This window comes from Sturnira hondurensis, unplaced genomic scaffold (assembly GCF_014824575.4).
Source record: "Sturnira hondurensis isolate 20B ecotype Veracruz unplaced genomic scaffold, ASM1482457v3 Scaffold0003693, whole genome shotgun sequence".
NCBI classification, from domain to species: domain Eukaryota; kingdom Metazoa; phylum Chordata; class Mammalia; order Chiroptera; family Phyllostomidae; genus Sturnira; species Sturnira hondurensis.
The window spans coordinates 9,949,600-9,966,095 of NW_028076324.1; the positions used below are offsets into that span (position 1 = coordinate 9,949,600).

At 52.7% G+C, this 16,496-nt stretch overlaps 2 protein-coding genes across 2 annotated transcripts; both read right to left on the reverse strand.

The window, feature by feature from the left end:
* Positions 1-642: 642 nt before the first annotated feature.
* TICAM1 (TIR domain containing adaptor molecule 1) lies at positions 643-11,564 on the reverse strand. The gene is made up of 2 exons (XM_037042619.1): positions 11,404-11,564; positions 643-5,667 (listed from the first exon to the last, which is right to left on the reverse strand). The coding sequence occupies exon 2, from the start codon at positions 5,530-5,532 to the stop codon at positions 3,427-3,429; it is 2,106 nt and encodes a 701-aa protein (XP_036898514.1). The 5' UTR covers positions 5,533-5,667; positions 11,404-11,564; the 3' UTR covers positions 643-3,426.
* Positions 11,565-11,982: 418 nt separating this feature from the next.
* Positions 11,983-12,542, reverse strand: LOC118984532 (peptidyl-prolyl cis-trans isomerase A-like). Its single transcript, XM_037042623.1, has one exon. It carries the CDS (start codon positions 12,455-12,457, stop codon positions 12,140-12,142), a length of 318 nt encoding a protein of 105 aa, XP_036898518.1. The 5' UTR covers positions 12,458-12,542; the 3' UTR covers positions 11,983-12,139.
* Between the last annotated feature and the right edge of the window lie 3,954 nt (positions 12,543-16,496).

Consider the following 16,496-nt stretch of genomic DNA (forward strand, 5'->3'; position numbering starts at 1 on the left):
CAGATTCCTCCTAGGTGCATTTTGAATTTTGAACCATGGGAATGTATTCCTTGTTCAATAGAAAATAATTTAAAATACACATCTGTTGATTGTGTGTTTGTGTGCAGCACTACGCTGATTGTTGGGGAGGCTGGGGGTGGGGTGGGGGGAGACCTGTCATTTTCTTTGTGTCTTGTCAGGCAGTGGGACACTCAGTCTGCTCTGGAGACATAAACTTGTGAGATCCAGATGCAGCCCACCTCCCCTCCCCCGTCCTGCCCAGGCCACAGGTGCACGTGTGCTGTGAAACTGGGGGAAGCGCTGCCCCCTGGGCCTGGAGGGTGGGGAACATCCGTACACTCAGAAAGACATTGTTCCAAGCAGGACACGGTTGTTGACCTCCAAAAAAACAAATTATCTATTATTTATTCATACTTCACAGTTTTTAAAGGGGACAATTTTTCTATTTTTTTCTTTCAGGAAAAAAAAAACTCCTCTGTTGGCTAAGAGGAGACATGGGACTCCCCCCGGGAAATACCCAGGCGTATGTGGGCACCAGGGGGCGCTGGGGCAGCAGGAATGATAGCTGAGCCCCTGACCCTGGGAAACTGTGAGTCCCTCTCCCACCCCCAACCCCTCAACTCCCCCACTGCCCCTGGAGTTACCATGTTCTGTGTGGTCTCCCCTGCAGGCTTTTGCCATGCTCTGTCACCTCTAGGAACACTTTTCCTAACCTGTTCCTCGGGTCTCAGCTTACTTCCTCCCTTCAGAAGCTTCTCAACCACCCCCCTCTGGCTGGCCAATGGCCCCCTTTAAGCTCTAGCAGCTCCCCAGATTTCCTCATCACAGCCCTAATTACCCCAGAACAGTCTTCATCTCTGGCACGGGGCCATGCACACTGAGAAGACAGAATGGAACTGTCCTGGGTCTCCTCCTGGGTGACTGCTCAGTCACCACTGTGCCACAGGGCCTGCATGCAGTAGGACCTCAATAAATGTTGGTTGGATCAGTGGATAGAGGAATCCACACTCTCCTTATTCACTGATAACAGGTCTGTGCCCCACAAAGTCCCCCATAGTCTCACATATGGCAGGTGCTCAGTAATTGTCTATCAACTCAATTACCAAGCACTTACTATGTGCCTTGCCCTGTACTGGCTTCTGAAAACACCAGTGAGCAAGACAGATCTGTCCCCAGTCCTCTCGGGGTGGCCAGGGTGTGGTGGCGAAAACACAAAGTAACAAATAATGAAATTAACAAGAAGAACTGAAAAGTCAAGGCAACGAATTAACAGGCTATTCAGTCTCTGTGTGAGCTATAATCCAGTAGAGAGAACTCCTGCCCCTGAAGGCTACTTATATGTTGTACAACCTTGTATAAGTAACTTCACCTCTCTGGGCCTCAGTTTCCTCATCTGTAAATTGGGGGCAATGATGGTCTCCAGCTCCTGGGCCTGTGGAGAGGATGACATAAGCCCATCTGCCCTAGTTCCCTAGCTCAACCCTGCCTCCCAGTCTGTCCTCCCCACAGCAGCTACCAGAGGCTGCCTGTGAGGATCTGAGGTCTCAGCCCTTCTCAGCCCACCGCTCTCCAGGGCTCCCAGCAGGTGGAGGTGGGAGTCGAGCAGGGAACCCACGTCCTCCATGTGGTGCGGAAGGCCCTGTACAACCTGCCTCTCCCAACCCTCACCTCCTCCCTCCTTCTATCCTGTAACCACATGGGCCTCCTAGCTGTTCCTCCGACAGGCCAAACGTGGCCTTACCCCAAGACCTTTGCACTGGCTGTTTCCTCTGCCCAGATCATCTCCACCCCGTCCCACCCAGTTCTTTCCATGGCCAGCTTCCTCTCTTCCTCCAGATCTTGGCTGCAACACCACCTATTCAGAGAGGCCCTCTCTGGCCCCCAGGACAAAGGGCTCTCTCCTGAGATACTCCCATGGCTTGGTCCTGTTATCTTGGCTTCCTTATTTGATGACTCATTCACTGTTCCCCCTTCCTCCACCTTCAGCTGAAAAGAGAGAAAGGAACAATCAGGTCTGCCCCTACAACACCACACTGCCTGGGAAAATCCTGGCAGACGCTCAGTCAGTGAATAAGCAAATATTCACTGCCACTGTCCAGTTACTACAGGGTATCTCCAAAACCCCTCCAACAGCACCCCACCCTGGAATCTAATCTCAGGATTTCCTCCCCGGGGTTTCACTTCATCGCGGCTGGGAGGCCAGGAGCGGAGCCCTGACAAAACATGAGTCACCACTGAAAGCAAGTGCAGATGACAGCCCGGGTGACTCACACCAGGCCTGCCCTTTGGGGCGGGGCGGCAGGCACTGGAGGAAAGGGACACCAAGGGAATATTCAAATCCGATGGTTGGGTGGAGTGGGCCTTCTGGGCCCTCCGACCACCTCCTCCCTTGGCAGTTTGGCTTCTTCCATTGTAACCTCACCAGTTCCAACTCATGACTTTTGGGACCAGGATTCACCTCTTTGGGTCAAAGGTTTCCCCCTCTATACATGTCCTGACCACAGAAGCTTCTACCTCAGGGGTCATTTGGGGAGATTCAAATATATTTAGATATGTAAAGCCTCCAGAACTGTTAAGTGGTGAGTGCTCAAAAATCTTCTTCTTCTTCTCAAGAGAAGATGAATCCCCTCGCCTCCAGGCAGGCAGTTAGTAAGTCCTTACCCTGTCCCTGGTGTTTCAGTGTTCTGGGGTGATTTACTGATGACCTCCGAACACTGGACGCACAAATCTGCTCTGAGAAAGCAGTGACTCAAAGAGGTGAAGGCAGCTGCCGAAAATCACACAGTGGGATCTGAGCCCAGCCCCGGCGAACACATGAAGGCAGACCCTACGCCCCCAACTCCCCAAAAGATCTGCAGCAGAAACTGCTAAATAATCCACTTCCAGTGTTAGAACTACTTTCAGCAATGCACGCGTCCCTCAGAAGACTGCATTTCCCAGTTGCCTTTGCAGCCGGAGAGGAGCCCTGTGACTACCTTCTGGCCAATGAAAGGAGCAGATATGGGAGACTTCCGATGCATGCCATTTGGAGAAGCAACTTTCTCTTCAGTTTCCCTTTTTTGGGTACTGTAGGCATGTTTTTTATCTTAACAAATCTCCCAGCAGTTTCCCAGAGGAGAATGGTGATAGAGAAGCATTCAATAAATATTTATTATAATTAAAACACGGTACTAAAATCCCCTAGCCCATTCCCCACCACCACCATACAGAAAGTTTGTAAACACCACGTCTAAACCTGGCCTTCCCAAGAGCTGGACAGTCACTGGGGGCCGTTTCGCACAATTTCCTGACATGAAGGTGTCCCTAGCAATGTCCTGAAAACAGCAGGTGACACCATCTTCCACTGCACCCCTGGAGATGGGGAGTCTCCAAGGTATGGCCCAAGGGCATCTGATGGTCAAAGTAGTCATAAGCTTCATCACGAGGTCACTCCGCTTCCTGTGTCTTGTCCTCAGGTGGTTGGGCCCTTCTTTGGTTCCACATGTGGTTGTTGAGCCCCAGCTGCACCATCTGCGCATGGTGGATGATCAGGGGCTGCATCCCTGGGCTCTGGGGGGGCACGGGTGAGGCTTGTGGGAAGGCCGGGGGCTGCGGGGGCTGCGGGGGCTGCGGGGGCTGCGGGAAGGCTGGGCTGGGGGTGCCAGTCAGCCACGGAGACAGGGTTGGTGGCTGGTGGTTGGGCCAGGTAGGAAAGGGTGGCTGGGCTCCAGGAAAGGGTGGTGGGGCTCCCAGGGGCCCCTGAGCCCCATAGGGCAACTGAGTCCCAAATGCCATGCTGTTTCCAAAAGCTACCTGAAGCTGCTCCATCTGTGAGTGCCAGGACAAGTAGGTCTGCAGATAGGTTGAGTAGGCAGCATTTAATGCCGCTGCCTGTTGCCGCTCACCCTCTAGGTGTTGGCGCTGCTCCCGCAGGGCCCGAGCGTCCTGTTCCCTCTTCCAGTTGGCCTTGCGAGCTCGCAGCTTATGGGGCTTGAAGGTGTTGGCTACCTTCCTAGCAAAGATCTCAGAGTGCTCGTCTAGCCATACCACGCTGGTGAGCAGCCTGGATGTGTCAGGGCTGAGCTGGGCCAGGGAGCTCTCTAGGGGCAGGAAAGGGACCACGCAGTCTTGCCACCCTGGCCGTGTGAGGCTGTTCATCAGTGAATGGTTCACCTGGTGCAGGCTCAGACAGCAGTCAAAGTTGGCAGTGAGCAGCAGGAGGGTGAAGGCCGAGTGCTCTATGGCATCCTGCAGGCAGCTCAGCTTGCTGCGCCCAGGCACCTGGAAATCCTCGCAGAAGGTGGCTCCATCAGACACACCCAGGCCCTCGAGCTTTTCTCGGACACGCAGGGCAATGTGCTCATCTGCCTTGGCATGCAAGACCACAAAGTTGTAGAATTTCTGTTCTGATGACTCTGCCTCTGGGGAAGGGGGACGCAGGTTCAAGAAGGCCGGGTGAGCTGAACAAGGAGTCGACAGAGAAGGGCAGGGAGGGGATGTCTTTGGGGCCAAAGGACTTTGGGGACATGGCTGGGCTGTCGAGGAAGGGGTATCTTCTACGGGAACTTGTAGTGGCATCTGGTCCTTGATGGGGCAGGTGTTTTTGGAGGGCGAGGGGAGAGATTTGGGGGTGGGTGACACTTCTGTGCATTCCACTGGGTAGTGGGCACTGGTGTCTGGCGCTTCAGAGGGGTTGGGTGGGCCAGCAGGGCTTGCACCCGAGGCCATCTCCAGAAGCCCGGGGTCTGGGCTATTTGATGGCACCAGTATGTCAGCCATCTCTCCCGACATAGGCCAGCTCATCTCCTCAGGCTCCTGGCAGCCTGTGGGGACAGGCTGGTGCTCCGGGGGCTCAGCACACAGCTTGCTGGGCCCATGGGGGCTGCGGGGCTGGCTGAGGAGGGCCACAGTGGGCGACTGGCTAATTTCTAAGTTGCTGGCCAGGGAGGCTGGGGTGCCGGTGGATCTCAGGGAGCATCCTCTGCTCCAGTGCACGGGGTCCTCGATGGGCTGAGGAAGGCTGCGGGTCGCGGAGGGTGAGGCCGAGGATGGCGGGAGGCAGCCCAGAGCAGAGTGCAGGGGATGGAAGCCCCGGAGGTCCCCGACGATGTCCCACCCACACCGTTCCCGGGCCTCCTCCTGGAGCTCCCTGAGCTGGGGGTCATCCCTGGAGCTGAAAGCCTGGAGGGCTGCCCGGTAGGCCACATCCCGCATAGAGGCCGGGCACAGCTTCTCCTCGGCGAGCAGGTGGTACACCCGAGCAACAGCCCAGGACACGTCTGGGGGCTCCTCCGTGGCCTCAGCACCGCTGTCCATGCTGGCCCACTGGGAGGCCACGAGCCGGGCCGCCGCATCTGCCTTCAGGGCCTCCAGGGAGATCCTTGCCTCGGTCTCCTGGCCCAGTGTCAGAAGCACCATGGCGTGCAGGAGGTCCGCCCCCCGCCAGCATGGGCGGAGGGTCTTCAGCTTGTGCTTAAGATGTAGGAGCTTGTTCTGGCCTGCTGTGCTCAGAATGTCAAAGGCACTGGAGAGCGAAGGGCCGGAGCAGGCCATGGGCAGGGTGGGCGCGGCCACCAGTGACAGAAGTGCCGGCTGGCGGAGGCATGTTCCGCACCGCCTGCCTTCCTGTACGCCGGGCGTCCCCTATCCGCTCACCGTACGGGACTCCGGGGAACTGCCAGAGCAGACCTGTGGGAAGCAGGGAGGGTGTTACCACCAGAGGAGAGGGGGGTGCCCTGGAGAACCCCAGATACCCTACCCTCAGAGGCCACCATGACCTATCATATGGGGGGACCTTGGGCAAGATATGTCATCTCCTCCAACCTGTTTCCTCCTCTGCAAGCGGACAGCAGCTGACACTTTCCAGGTGTCACCCTAGAGGCAGACACTACTATTTCCCTCATTTGTGAATGAAGGAAGTGAGCCAGAGAGGTGAAGTTACTTGTGCAAAGTCAGATAGCCAGTGAGTGAAAGAGCTGGGATTTGAACCCAAGCAGTCTCGCCCCCGAGGTCGTGTGCCTAACCATGAGACTACGCTGCCTATTACGACAATAAAAAGCCCACTTACGGGATTGTTTCAGGGAACTGAGTTATGTCGATGTACGGGAAGTTCTGGGTCCACTGACTGGTGGTCGGCAGGTGCTCGATACATGTTTGGATGGCTGCAGTGAGCCCCCCACCCTGGCACTCAGCGCCATGGTGGTCCTTCCAACACTGTGTCTGAGTCAGCCCCTGGGCTGTGACAAGATCACAGAACTGAGGGGTGTCACTCATGACATAAGTTACAAAACACATTGGCTTTCTCTCTTTCTCTGTCATGCTGTTGATGACATGTCATCACGTCAATGACCCCACCTCAAACCACATTGTGAACAGCCCCACGGAGAGGCCTACGTGCGAGGAACTGAGGGGCCCTCACCACTAGCCGTGTGGGGAGTGACTTTGGATTCACACCGATTCCAGCCCTGGTCAAGTCTTCCAGTGAAGCGGCCCGAGCGGCCAGCACGTCTGTGACCTCCATGAAGACTCCAAGACAGAACTCCCCGCCTCTCTGCCCCCAGATGCCTGACACTCAGAAATTGTGTGAGATCACACATGTTTGTTGATTTTAAGCCATGAAGTTCTGGGGTGATTTGTTATGCAGCTATATACATAGCTAACTGATATAAGTAGCATTGTTAATACAGTGCGCTCACCATTACCGTGTGCTGGCTCTATGCCTCACAGCACTGCCAAGCCATGTGGAGGCTATGTCCTCTTCTATGTCTCAAAAAATGGCATGCTGATTCCCACTTCAGGCTCTTTGCAGGCACCGTTCCCTCTGCTTGGAGAACTTTATCCCCAGACCTTTGCCTGGGTGACCCTAGGCTCTTCGCTCAGCCCTCAGGTACAATGACCCCACCTCAGGTACAGCAGAGCCCTCCACAATCACCTCAGCTCCCCATACCAGCCTGTCCCTCCCACCTCACCCTGTTTCCCCCACAACAGAACTTGCCCCTGGGAGAACTTTTCCTGTGCATGAAACCTTTCGCATTTACTGTCTGCCCTCTGACTGGGGGCATCAGAGGGTGCAGGGTGAGTCTCTCCCGGGTGCTGCTAGGACAGTGAACCACAGGACAGGCACCTGACAAACACCTGTATGAATGAACCAGCCTCAGACAGAAGGCCTTTCCAAGGGCACCTAGCCAGGACGGCGGGGAGGGTGTCCCAAACCCTGTAATTTAAGTCACCAGGTGCACAAATCATGTCATATTCAGACGGGGGGGAAAACACAGGTCCACTCCAGGGGGCCGAGAACACTGCATCTGCACCCCAGCTCGGCAGGGCTGAGCCCCACTGCCTGTCCCTCCGGGGCACCACAGTGGGCCTGTCCACAGCCTGGAGCAGCGCTGCTCAGTGGGGAAGCCTCTTTTCCCTAGGGGACACTGGGTGAGGTCTGGGGACACTTCTGGTTGTCACAACTGTGACACTCCCTGGCATTGAGTGGGTGGGGTCAGGGATGCTGCTCATCACCCCACAGTGCCCAGGACAGCCCCCCACAGAGAGTGATCTAGCCCAAATGTTGGTAAATGCTGATGTTGAGGGACCTTAGTCTAGAAATCAAGACTTTTAAAAACTTTTATTATTTATTGACGTTTTTAGAGGGGTAGCAATGGAGAGACATTGATTTGTTGTTCTACTTATTTATGCCCTCATTGGTTGGTTCTTTTTTTTTAAGATTTTATTTATTTATTTTTAGAGAGAGGAAAGGGAGGGAGAAAGAGAGGGAAAGAAACATCAGTGTGTGGTTGCCTCTCGCATACCCCCTACTGGGGACCTGGCCTACAACCCAGGCATGTGCCCTGACTGGGAATCAAACTAGCTACACTCTGGTTCGCAGGCCCGTGCTCAATCCACTGAGCTACACCAGCCAGCGCTTCATTGGTTGATTCTTGTATGTACCCTGACTGGGGATCAAACATACAACCTTGGTGTATTGGGGTGATATTCTAACCAACAGAGCTACCCAGCCGGAGCTGGGATTCAGGATTTTTAAAAAATTCATTTCAAGCCCTGGCTGGCGTAGCTCAGTGGATTGAGCGCGGGCCTGCGAACCACACTATTGTGGTTTGATTCCCAGTCAGGGCACATGCCTGGGTTGCAGGCTAGTTCCTGGCAGGGGACTCACGAGAGGCAACCATACATTGATACTGTATCAACCATACATTGATACATTAAAGATAAATAAATAAAATCTTAAAAAAAAAATTAATTTCAAGCAGATGCCATATTATTCACCGGGGCAACCCGGCACCAAGGTTGGTGATTCCAGGAGGTCAGCGGCAGGGCAGAAACACAGACAATTGAGGGGGGGCCCGAAAACTAAAACCACCTTGGACCTGTCTGAATGTAGTGGCTTTGACTTGTGCATGGTGCTGTGAGAGAAAACGGACTTAGCAGGACCAGATCTGCTAATATTTCAAGAAAAGTTGGACAACATTCAGATTTTCAGGAAGCTGCTAGGTTTTGTCAAGTTGGCAGCCAATGCAAATAAGTGAACTTGTGAGCTTAAAAAAAAAGGATCATGAGTCCTTGGGGTCATGGATGGCCATTGTGTCATCCATGGAGGAAAAACTCTAAAAATACTTGGTTTTTTCAAGAAGATTTTATTGATTTATATTTAGAGAGAAAGGAAGGGAGGGAGAAAGAGAGGGAGAGAAACAGTGATGTGTGAGAGAAACATCTATCAGTTGCTTCTTCCGTGCCCCCAACTGGGCACCTGGCCAGCAACCTAAACATGTGCCCTGACTTGGAATCGAACGGATGACCTTTTGGTTTATGGAATGATGCCCAACCCACTGAGCCACAACAGTCAGAGCTAAAAATATTTGTTGTATAGTAAGTAAATGGTGTGAGGAGAGGGAGGGATACATACATAGTGTTCATTCATTCAGGTTCAACCATGTAATGGGTGTCATTAATATACCAGGACAGTAAGAGAAAAAAAACAGATATAGGTTCTTCCCTCTTGGAGCTGACAGTCCAGTGAGTACATTAATTATATATTATAGGTGTTATCTATACAATATATGTGTAAAATATATATGAAATCCATAATTCAGGCAACAGAAACAGCATGTGCAAAGTTCCTGGGGTAGGACTGTGCCTGGTGTGTTGGAGGAACAGTGAGCAGGCCCACATGGCTAAAGCAGAGTGATTTGGGGGAGGAGATGAGGGCTGGTGGGGGGCAGGTCATGCCAGACCTTGTGCATGGTGGGAGGGGTTTGGGCTTTTACCCCACTGCGATAGGAGCCCTGGAGGTCTGTGGATGAGGGGAGGGGCAGGCAGGACCTGACTCGGGGGTGCTTATGGCCCAGAGGGGCTATATTACAGGGAGGACAGACTGCTGGGGGCAAGGACAGGAGCAGGGGTACTGGGGACCAAGGTGGAGGTGACCACTGGTTCAGGCAAGCAATGATGGGTGCTGGACCAGGTGGTGGTCTCAGTGACAGATGGGAATGGTTGGGTCTGTGGGTAATTTGGAGACAGCAAGGGAGCAGGAGGAGGCAAGGAGGATACCTGGGCTTGTGGCAGGAATGCTTGAGCCTGGAACAATGTGGAAGAAGCTGATGTGGGGTCAGGAGGGAGTAATCAAGGGTTGTTTTAGGCCCCTGTTACCTCCCTGCCCTCACCTGTTTCCATCCTCCCCCTCGCCCCCTTTGATCCAGCCACCCTGTTCACTAAGTACCCCGTGCTGGATCCTGTCTTGGAGCCTTTACTCTGGCTGTTCCCTCAGCCTAGAGCACCCCAGATACACACACAGCAGGCTTCCTTGCGTCCTTGAGTTCTCAGCTTAAATGACCTCCTCATCAAGGTCAGACCTAGGCTACCCCGCTTATCATTAAACCCCATCCCCCTACACTCCCTGCCTTTTTTGTTTCTTCTGTCAACTTCTCACCACCTGACACTTTCATTTGCTTACTCTGTTGGATATGCATCACTTTCCACTGGAGTAAGTTCCAGTAACACAGGGATGTCCCGTCCATCCTGTTCGTGGCTGTATCTCTGGTGACTGGCACACAGTACATGCTTAACAAATATTTACTGACTGAATACATCAACGAATGGACAGAATAGCATCTGGCACATAGTAAGTTCTCAAAAACGTTTCCTGCTTGACTCCTTTCTTCCCAAGAAGACAATCAGTCTGATCTGCTCCCACCAGCACTAGAGCGTAGTGAGGGTGTGATTGACTCCTTTTGGCTAATTAAGAAATGTTACAAGACCTGCCAAGCAAAACATAGCCAGACTGCCTCTGAAAGCTGTATAGGAAACCAAAGAGGCAGTTATTATTCAGTAAGTGTTTACTGAGCACCTACTATGTGCAGGCCCCTTCCCACACCAACCAGGCCAGTGGGGAGGCTACTTGATGTCCACTCTCGGCATTTGGCATGCATTGCTGTCTCCTTTCAGTTTTTGCTGATTGTCTCAATTGTGGGCTCCATGAGGGCACTACATGGTCCCTACTGTGCGTCAAGCACACTCAACAGTGTCTCCTGGCCTAGAGCAGGTACCCCATAAACGTTTGCTGGAGATTTAATAAATGCCCCTGACTCAGAGGAGAAAAGAGGCCCAGGCAGTTTGGGGAGTCTGTCTCACTCACTTACCCACCCCCAAACTCTGGAACTCACACCGCAGACCTCCAGCCTGCCTGGGTCACACTGTGGTGCCCCCTCTGCTGATCCCCTGGCTTAGCCACAGTGAGAAGGAAGACAGACAGGTGGACACGTGGCCACCCTCGCTCTGGCAGGTGCCAGAGCCAGCACCAGACAGACTTGCCAATCCCAGACTCCACTGAAAAGGATAGGAGGTTGGGGCGGGGGTTGGAGATTTCCCGATTTCAGCTGATCCTGGGCGGACCAAGGGACCTATGGTGGAAGGGGGGTTCTGGTGGGCCCTGGGGGCCCACACCCTGAATCCCCTGGGAAAGGTGGGGTTGGGGACACAGAAAGGGCTAAGAGGGGCGGCGGAAGCAGCGGAGGCAGTGCCCCTGGGGCAAGAGGAACAGGGGCTGAGGCAGAGAAAACTCTGAGACTTGAGGATCAGAAACCTAGGGGAGAAAAGGGGGCGGAGATTAAAGGAGATCTGAGGGACTGGGAAAATTCGGGGTGTTGGAAAGGAATTCAGGGAATTCAGAAAATTCGTGTGGAAGGAACGGGGGCATGGGGGGGGGGGCGGCGTTGAGAAGGACCTGAGTTACCAGACAGGCGGATTGGAGCCTTGAGAGGGACACTGAACTTGCGGCGCTCAGACGCCGGATGCTGGTGGGGAGGGTTGGGGCAGACGGCCTTGAACCTGGCAAGGCGCCGCGGGCGCCCAGCCAGCAGCAGGCGCCCCAGACACACGCCACGACACAAAGCCGACCCTCGCGCCTTCTCCACTTACCGGGGCTTCCATGGTGGGGTGGCCGCGCCCCTCACTCAAGTCCTCAGGGCCTGGGTTTGTGGCGGGACCGCGCGGCAGGAGCGCGGGCGGAGGGCCCAGCGCGGAGGCAGTGTGGGCGGGCTCTCCCCACCGCCTGCCCTTTCCGAGGGCTGGGCGGGAGCGCGGGAGGTGAGGTCACACTTACCCTGGCGGTACCGGAAAGTCCCCGAGAGGTCCCGCAGCGCCTCCCTCCTCCTCACGCTTCCCCTCTGCAGTTTGGGCACTTGTGGTAGGCACCCTCTGGAAACCACGACAGGGGTCAAAAGGGACAAAGCCCCGCCCTAGGCTCTGGAGGATACAGTCTAGTGAGAAAAGAACCCCAATTTAAAATCAGAGAATCTCCATTAGTGATCAGAGCTGTCCAGGAAATAGAACAGGGGCTGGGAAAATGGGGAGGTGGACCCAGGGGCGCCCCCAAATTGCGGGAATGGGAATCCAGGAGTTGTTTTGGGGAACCCATGTGGTGGGATGAAGGGAAGCAAGATAGCATGTCTTTTTTGTTTTAGTTTTTATTTTACAATCCTAAACTTAACTCCACAGTCCTGCTGAACGTGGAAGGGGTAAGGAAAACATGGAAACCAATGAGCTGGGCAAGAGCAGGAAGATGGTAGAACATTCCAAGCAGATGGGGGTGAGAGGGTGCTCTCCTGAGCTACAGAAGGAATGGTCAGGTGGTTACGATAAAGCAAAGTCATGTTTATGTGAGTTGCCCACAGTCGGCAATGGTGATCTTCTGGCTGGTCCTGCCGTTCCTGGACCCGTAGCGCTCCATGGCTATGACGACCTCCATGCCGTCCCTCACCTGGCCAAAGACCACATGCTTGCCGTCCAGCCACTCGGTCTTGGCCGTGCAGATGAAAAACTGCGAACCGTTTGTGTTGGGTCCAGCGTTTGCCATGGACAGGATGCCAGGACCCGTGTGCTTCAGGACGAAATTCTCATCATTAAACTTCTCCCCATAGATGGACTTGCCACCTGTGCCATCATGGCATGTGAAGTCCCCGCCCTGGCACATGAATCCCGGAATAATTCTGTGAAAGCAGGAGCCTTTATAACCGAATCCTTTCTCCCCAGTGCTCAGAGCACGAAAGTTTTCTGCCGTCTTTGGGACTTTGTCTGCAAACAGCTCAAAGGAGATGCGCCCCAAGGGCTTGCCTTGAACAGTGATGTCGAAGAACACGGTGGGGTTGACCACGGCTGGGCGCAGGAAGCCCCCGGGCAGCCACGTCTGCAAGGCCAAGATGATATATCTTGAAGCTGCAAATATGACGTTTTAGAATTTGCAGGGGTCCTAACCTTTCAGGTGTCCTGGCCCCAGAAGGGACATATCTATGGAGCATAGCTAAGACACTGTACTCAGGGCCATCACACTTTTAGGGGCCCACAAAAAGTTCCCATTTATTTTAAAATAAGAAAAAATGCATAGAATCCAGCCTGGATTATATTCATCTTTATACCAATGCAGTTGTAAAATGCAGTATTGATTGATTGATTTTAATGGAGTAAGGGGCCCACCAAATTATAAATGCCTTCTTCTGAGCTTCTTTGTCTGCCTGCAGAATTGAGGAGCCTCTTCTTAAAATACCATTTGTAGATTCACAAAGCAAAATACAGGAGGTTATAGGGACATTATGTTACAATGCATTTATTAAAATATTTTTAAAACAAGTTAGTAGTCCATCATTGGCTGAATGGATAAACAAAATGTACTATTTCAATTCAAAGGACTGCATGTTATTCAGCCTCAAAAAGGAAGTTCAGCCCTGCCTGGGTAGCTCAGTTGGTTGGAGCATCATCCTGTACACCAAAAGGTCATGAGTTCGATTCCCGGTTAGGGCATGTGCCTGGGTTTCAGGTTCGATCCCCATTTGAGGTACATGGTGTGGAATGGGGCAGCCAGTGTTTTTCTCTCTGTGTCACCCTTCCACTCTCTCCAAAATCAATAAACACATCCCTGGGTGAGGAAAAGGAAGTTCTGACCCCTGCTACAGCATGGATGAACCTTGAGGACAAGACGCTCAGAAACGTAACTGACGCAGAAGGACCAACACTGTGTGATCCCACTCATCACTGTGTGATCCCACTCATGTGAGGTCCCTAGAGGAGTCAGGTTCGTAGAGACACAAAGACAGTGTGAGCTGGGGAGTCAGTGTTTCATCGGGACAGAGTTTGAGTCTGGGAAGATGGAAAAGTTCTGGAGACGGACAATGGGGACGGCTGCACAGCAGTGTGAGTGGACTTAATGCCACTGAGCCGTGCACTTAAAAATGGTTAAGGTGGTAGATTTTAAGTATATTTTACCACAATTTTTAAGACCAAAAAAAAAAAACCTTGTAAGACAATCACTTTAAAAATAGTTTTGGCCCCTGGCTGGTGTGGCTCAGTGGACTGAGCGTGGGCCTGTGAACCAAAGGTTTGAAGTTCGATTCCCAATCAGGGCACATGCCTGGGTTGCGGGCCAGGTCCCCAGGAGGGGGTGTGAGAGAGGCAACCACACAATGATGATTTTCTCCCTCTCTCCTTCTCTCCTTCCCTCCCTGTCTAAAAATAAATAAAATCTTTTAAAAATATTTTTGAAATAGAGCTATTCTGAAAACACTGGGGGAGATGCCATTACCACCGTAGTAACCAACATGATCTAACAGCATCAGTGACGCTGTGGTGGAGACGGGCGTCAGCAGCACGTGGAGTGTCTGCAGCAACGCAGTTGGACTGGAAAACACCTGTGGCGAAGTCCCAAGTCCTGTCGCCTTGGTTCATAATTTAAGCAAATGATAAACACCAGTGAGAATCAGTGAAGATAAAGATGTGCATTCTTCCCCAGCAGTTCATGGACACCCTGAACTCTGTCATCAGGTCCTACAAGAGGTCCGTGGATCTCAGGACAAAGTTCACCTAAAGGTTCATGGGGTCAGGGGGAACAAGCGGCAGGTATATGGAGGCAACCCCCCTGCGGGCCCTTACTTAATGCCTGGCTCTGGCGAGGGAGAAATTTTAATGAGGACCTACTGTGTGCTAGGCATGAGCAGGTTTGGGGATACATCAGGAAGAAAGAAGCGGTCCCTGCCTGTGGGGCCTCTGGAGCTGGAGGGGGAGAGTGCATTGAACCCACCTCCCCATGCCTCTCTCCCCGCTGCCCACCCCATCACCAACTTTTGTGCCTGCCCCTAAGCCAAATACGTCTGACCCATGACTTGACCCTTCCAGGAGGTTTGAATGTGCCCCTTTTATAGGTGAGAGACTGAGGCTCAGAGGGAGCAACAGCTGGAGTGTGCCAGCTTCAGGGGAGACCCTGGGCTCCAGACGGATGAGTCTGGCCGCCTGCAGACAGGCTGCCCACCTCCCTGCTTCAGTGACAGAAAGGCCACATTTGAGTTGGGCATCCATCCCTTCAGTTTTGCACATGCATGCACATATCCATGCACGTGACATTTAGTATTCTTCAGTCTGGTTTGGCTTTTTAATTCGTATACTCTGGAAGTCAGCAAGTGTTTTTTTTTTTTTCTGTAAAGGACCAGATAGTAATTATTGTTGGCATTTCTGGCCTGACATGCTGCTGTCGTAGCACTCACAGGTAATGCGTCAATAAATGAGCGTGACTGTGTGGGAATAAAACTTTATTTACAAAATCAGGTGGTGGACCAGACAATGGCCCTAGTTTGCTGACTCTGGACATAGAAGGCATCAATATTTAGCTTTATTCCATCAATATCTCTAACGTTTTTCTAATCGAATCATGTGTAGCTTGACCTTGTTCTTACTAAGTGTGTCATGGTTTCATTAAGCATGGCTGTATCACTGTTTATTGAGTCCCCTGTCACTGGACATGCTGGTTGCTTCCACTATTCCCCACAACAGGCCTTGCTACCTTACGAGGTGGTAGTTACGAGCACAGCGCCAGGGTGGGGGGAGATCTGAGTGCTGTGACCCTTACTAGCCAGCTGTGAGGTGGGGCTAAGGGCCGGTCCTCTGACTGGTGCCTCAGTGTCCCTCCCTTGTAACATGGAGGTGATGACAGCACCTGTCGGCAGGGTTACTGGGAGGCAGCTGCAGGGAAGGGGAACTTCTGGGACTTCTCCTCCCAAGTGGAAAAGATACATTCTCGCTCTTACTAAATACACTGCTTGTTCTGCAAATCAGAGCTCCCTGTAGGCACTCCCACTGGAAGCGAACAAAAGGGTTCGTTTCCTCTATCACCACCCCATGCCACTTTCACTTTCTTAATTTGTATTGAAGTACAATTTATAGGCGCTAAAGTACCTAAATCTTAAATGAGCCTCTCAGTGGGCTTTTGCATATATATACACTCCCAGTAGCCAACACCCAGATCAAGAGGTAGGTCACTTCAGACTGGAGAACTGCCTATCGGCCCCTTCTCCATCGTTGCCCACTGGGCTACCACTGTACAGATTTCTCTCATCACAGCCTAGTTTCACTTGTCTCGAAACTTCACTGAAGTGGAACCAGAGTATGGATTTTTTCGTGTCTGGTTTCTTCCACTCAACATCATGCCTGTGACTTTCATCCATGTGGTTATAACTGTCAAATATTGGTAATTCATCCTTGTTCCTCGATGCACAGCACTCCACGGAGCGCATCTGCCCCAACTGCTTATCTGTTCTCTTCTGGATGCCCACTCGGGTGGCGTTTCAGTTGGGGGCTGTCATGAATAAAGCAGCCATGAACATTTGGGGGCTAGTCCCTGTGTGGACATCCACACGATGCTTGGGCACAAACACAGGATGGGGCTGCTAGACTCTAGGGGAGGAGTCCCAGGCTGCTTTTCAAACAAGGCTTTGTAAATCTTTGCCCTGCTCACCCAGAGCTCTCAGGAGAAAGCTACATCCCCCTGCCCTTGCTAATGAGAAAGCACAGAAGATTGGTTTAGCTCTCTAGGGGGCCTCGTGGGTGTGAGCCGAAGTCCCCCTCTCCCTTGCATGCCTCAGTTGGGGGCAGGCATGGTGCTGGTTCATCCCATCAACCCAGCATCAGCCGTGGCTATCCTGAGCCCCCACATGGAGCCGCTGCTGGAGACGGGCCACGCTGTTAGCTTT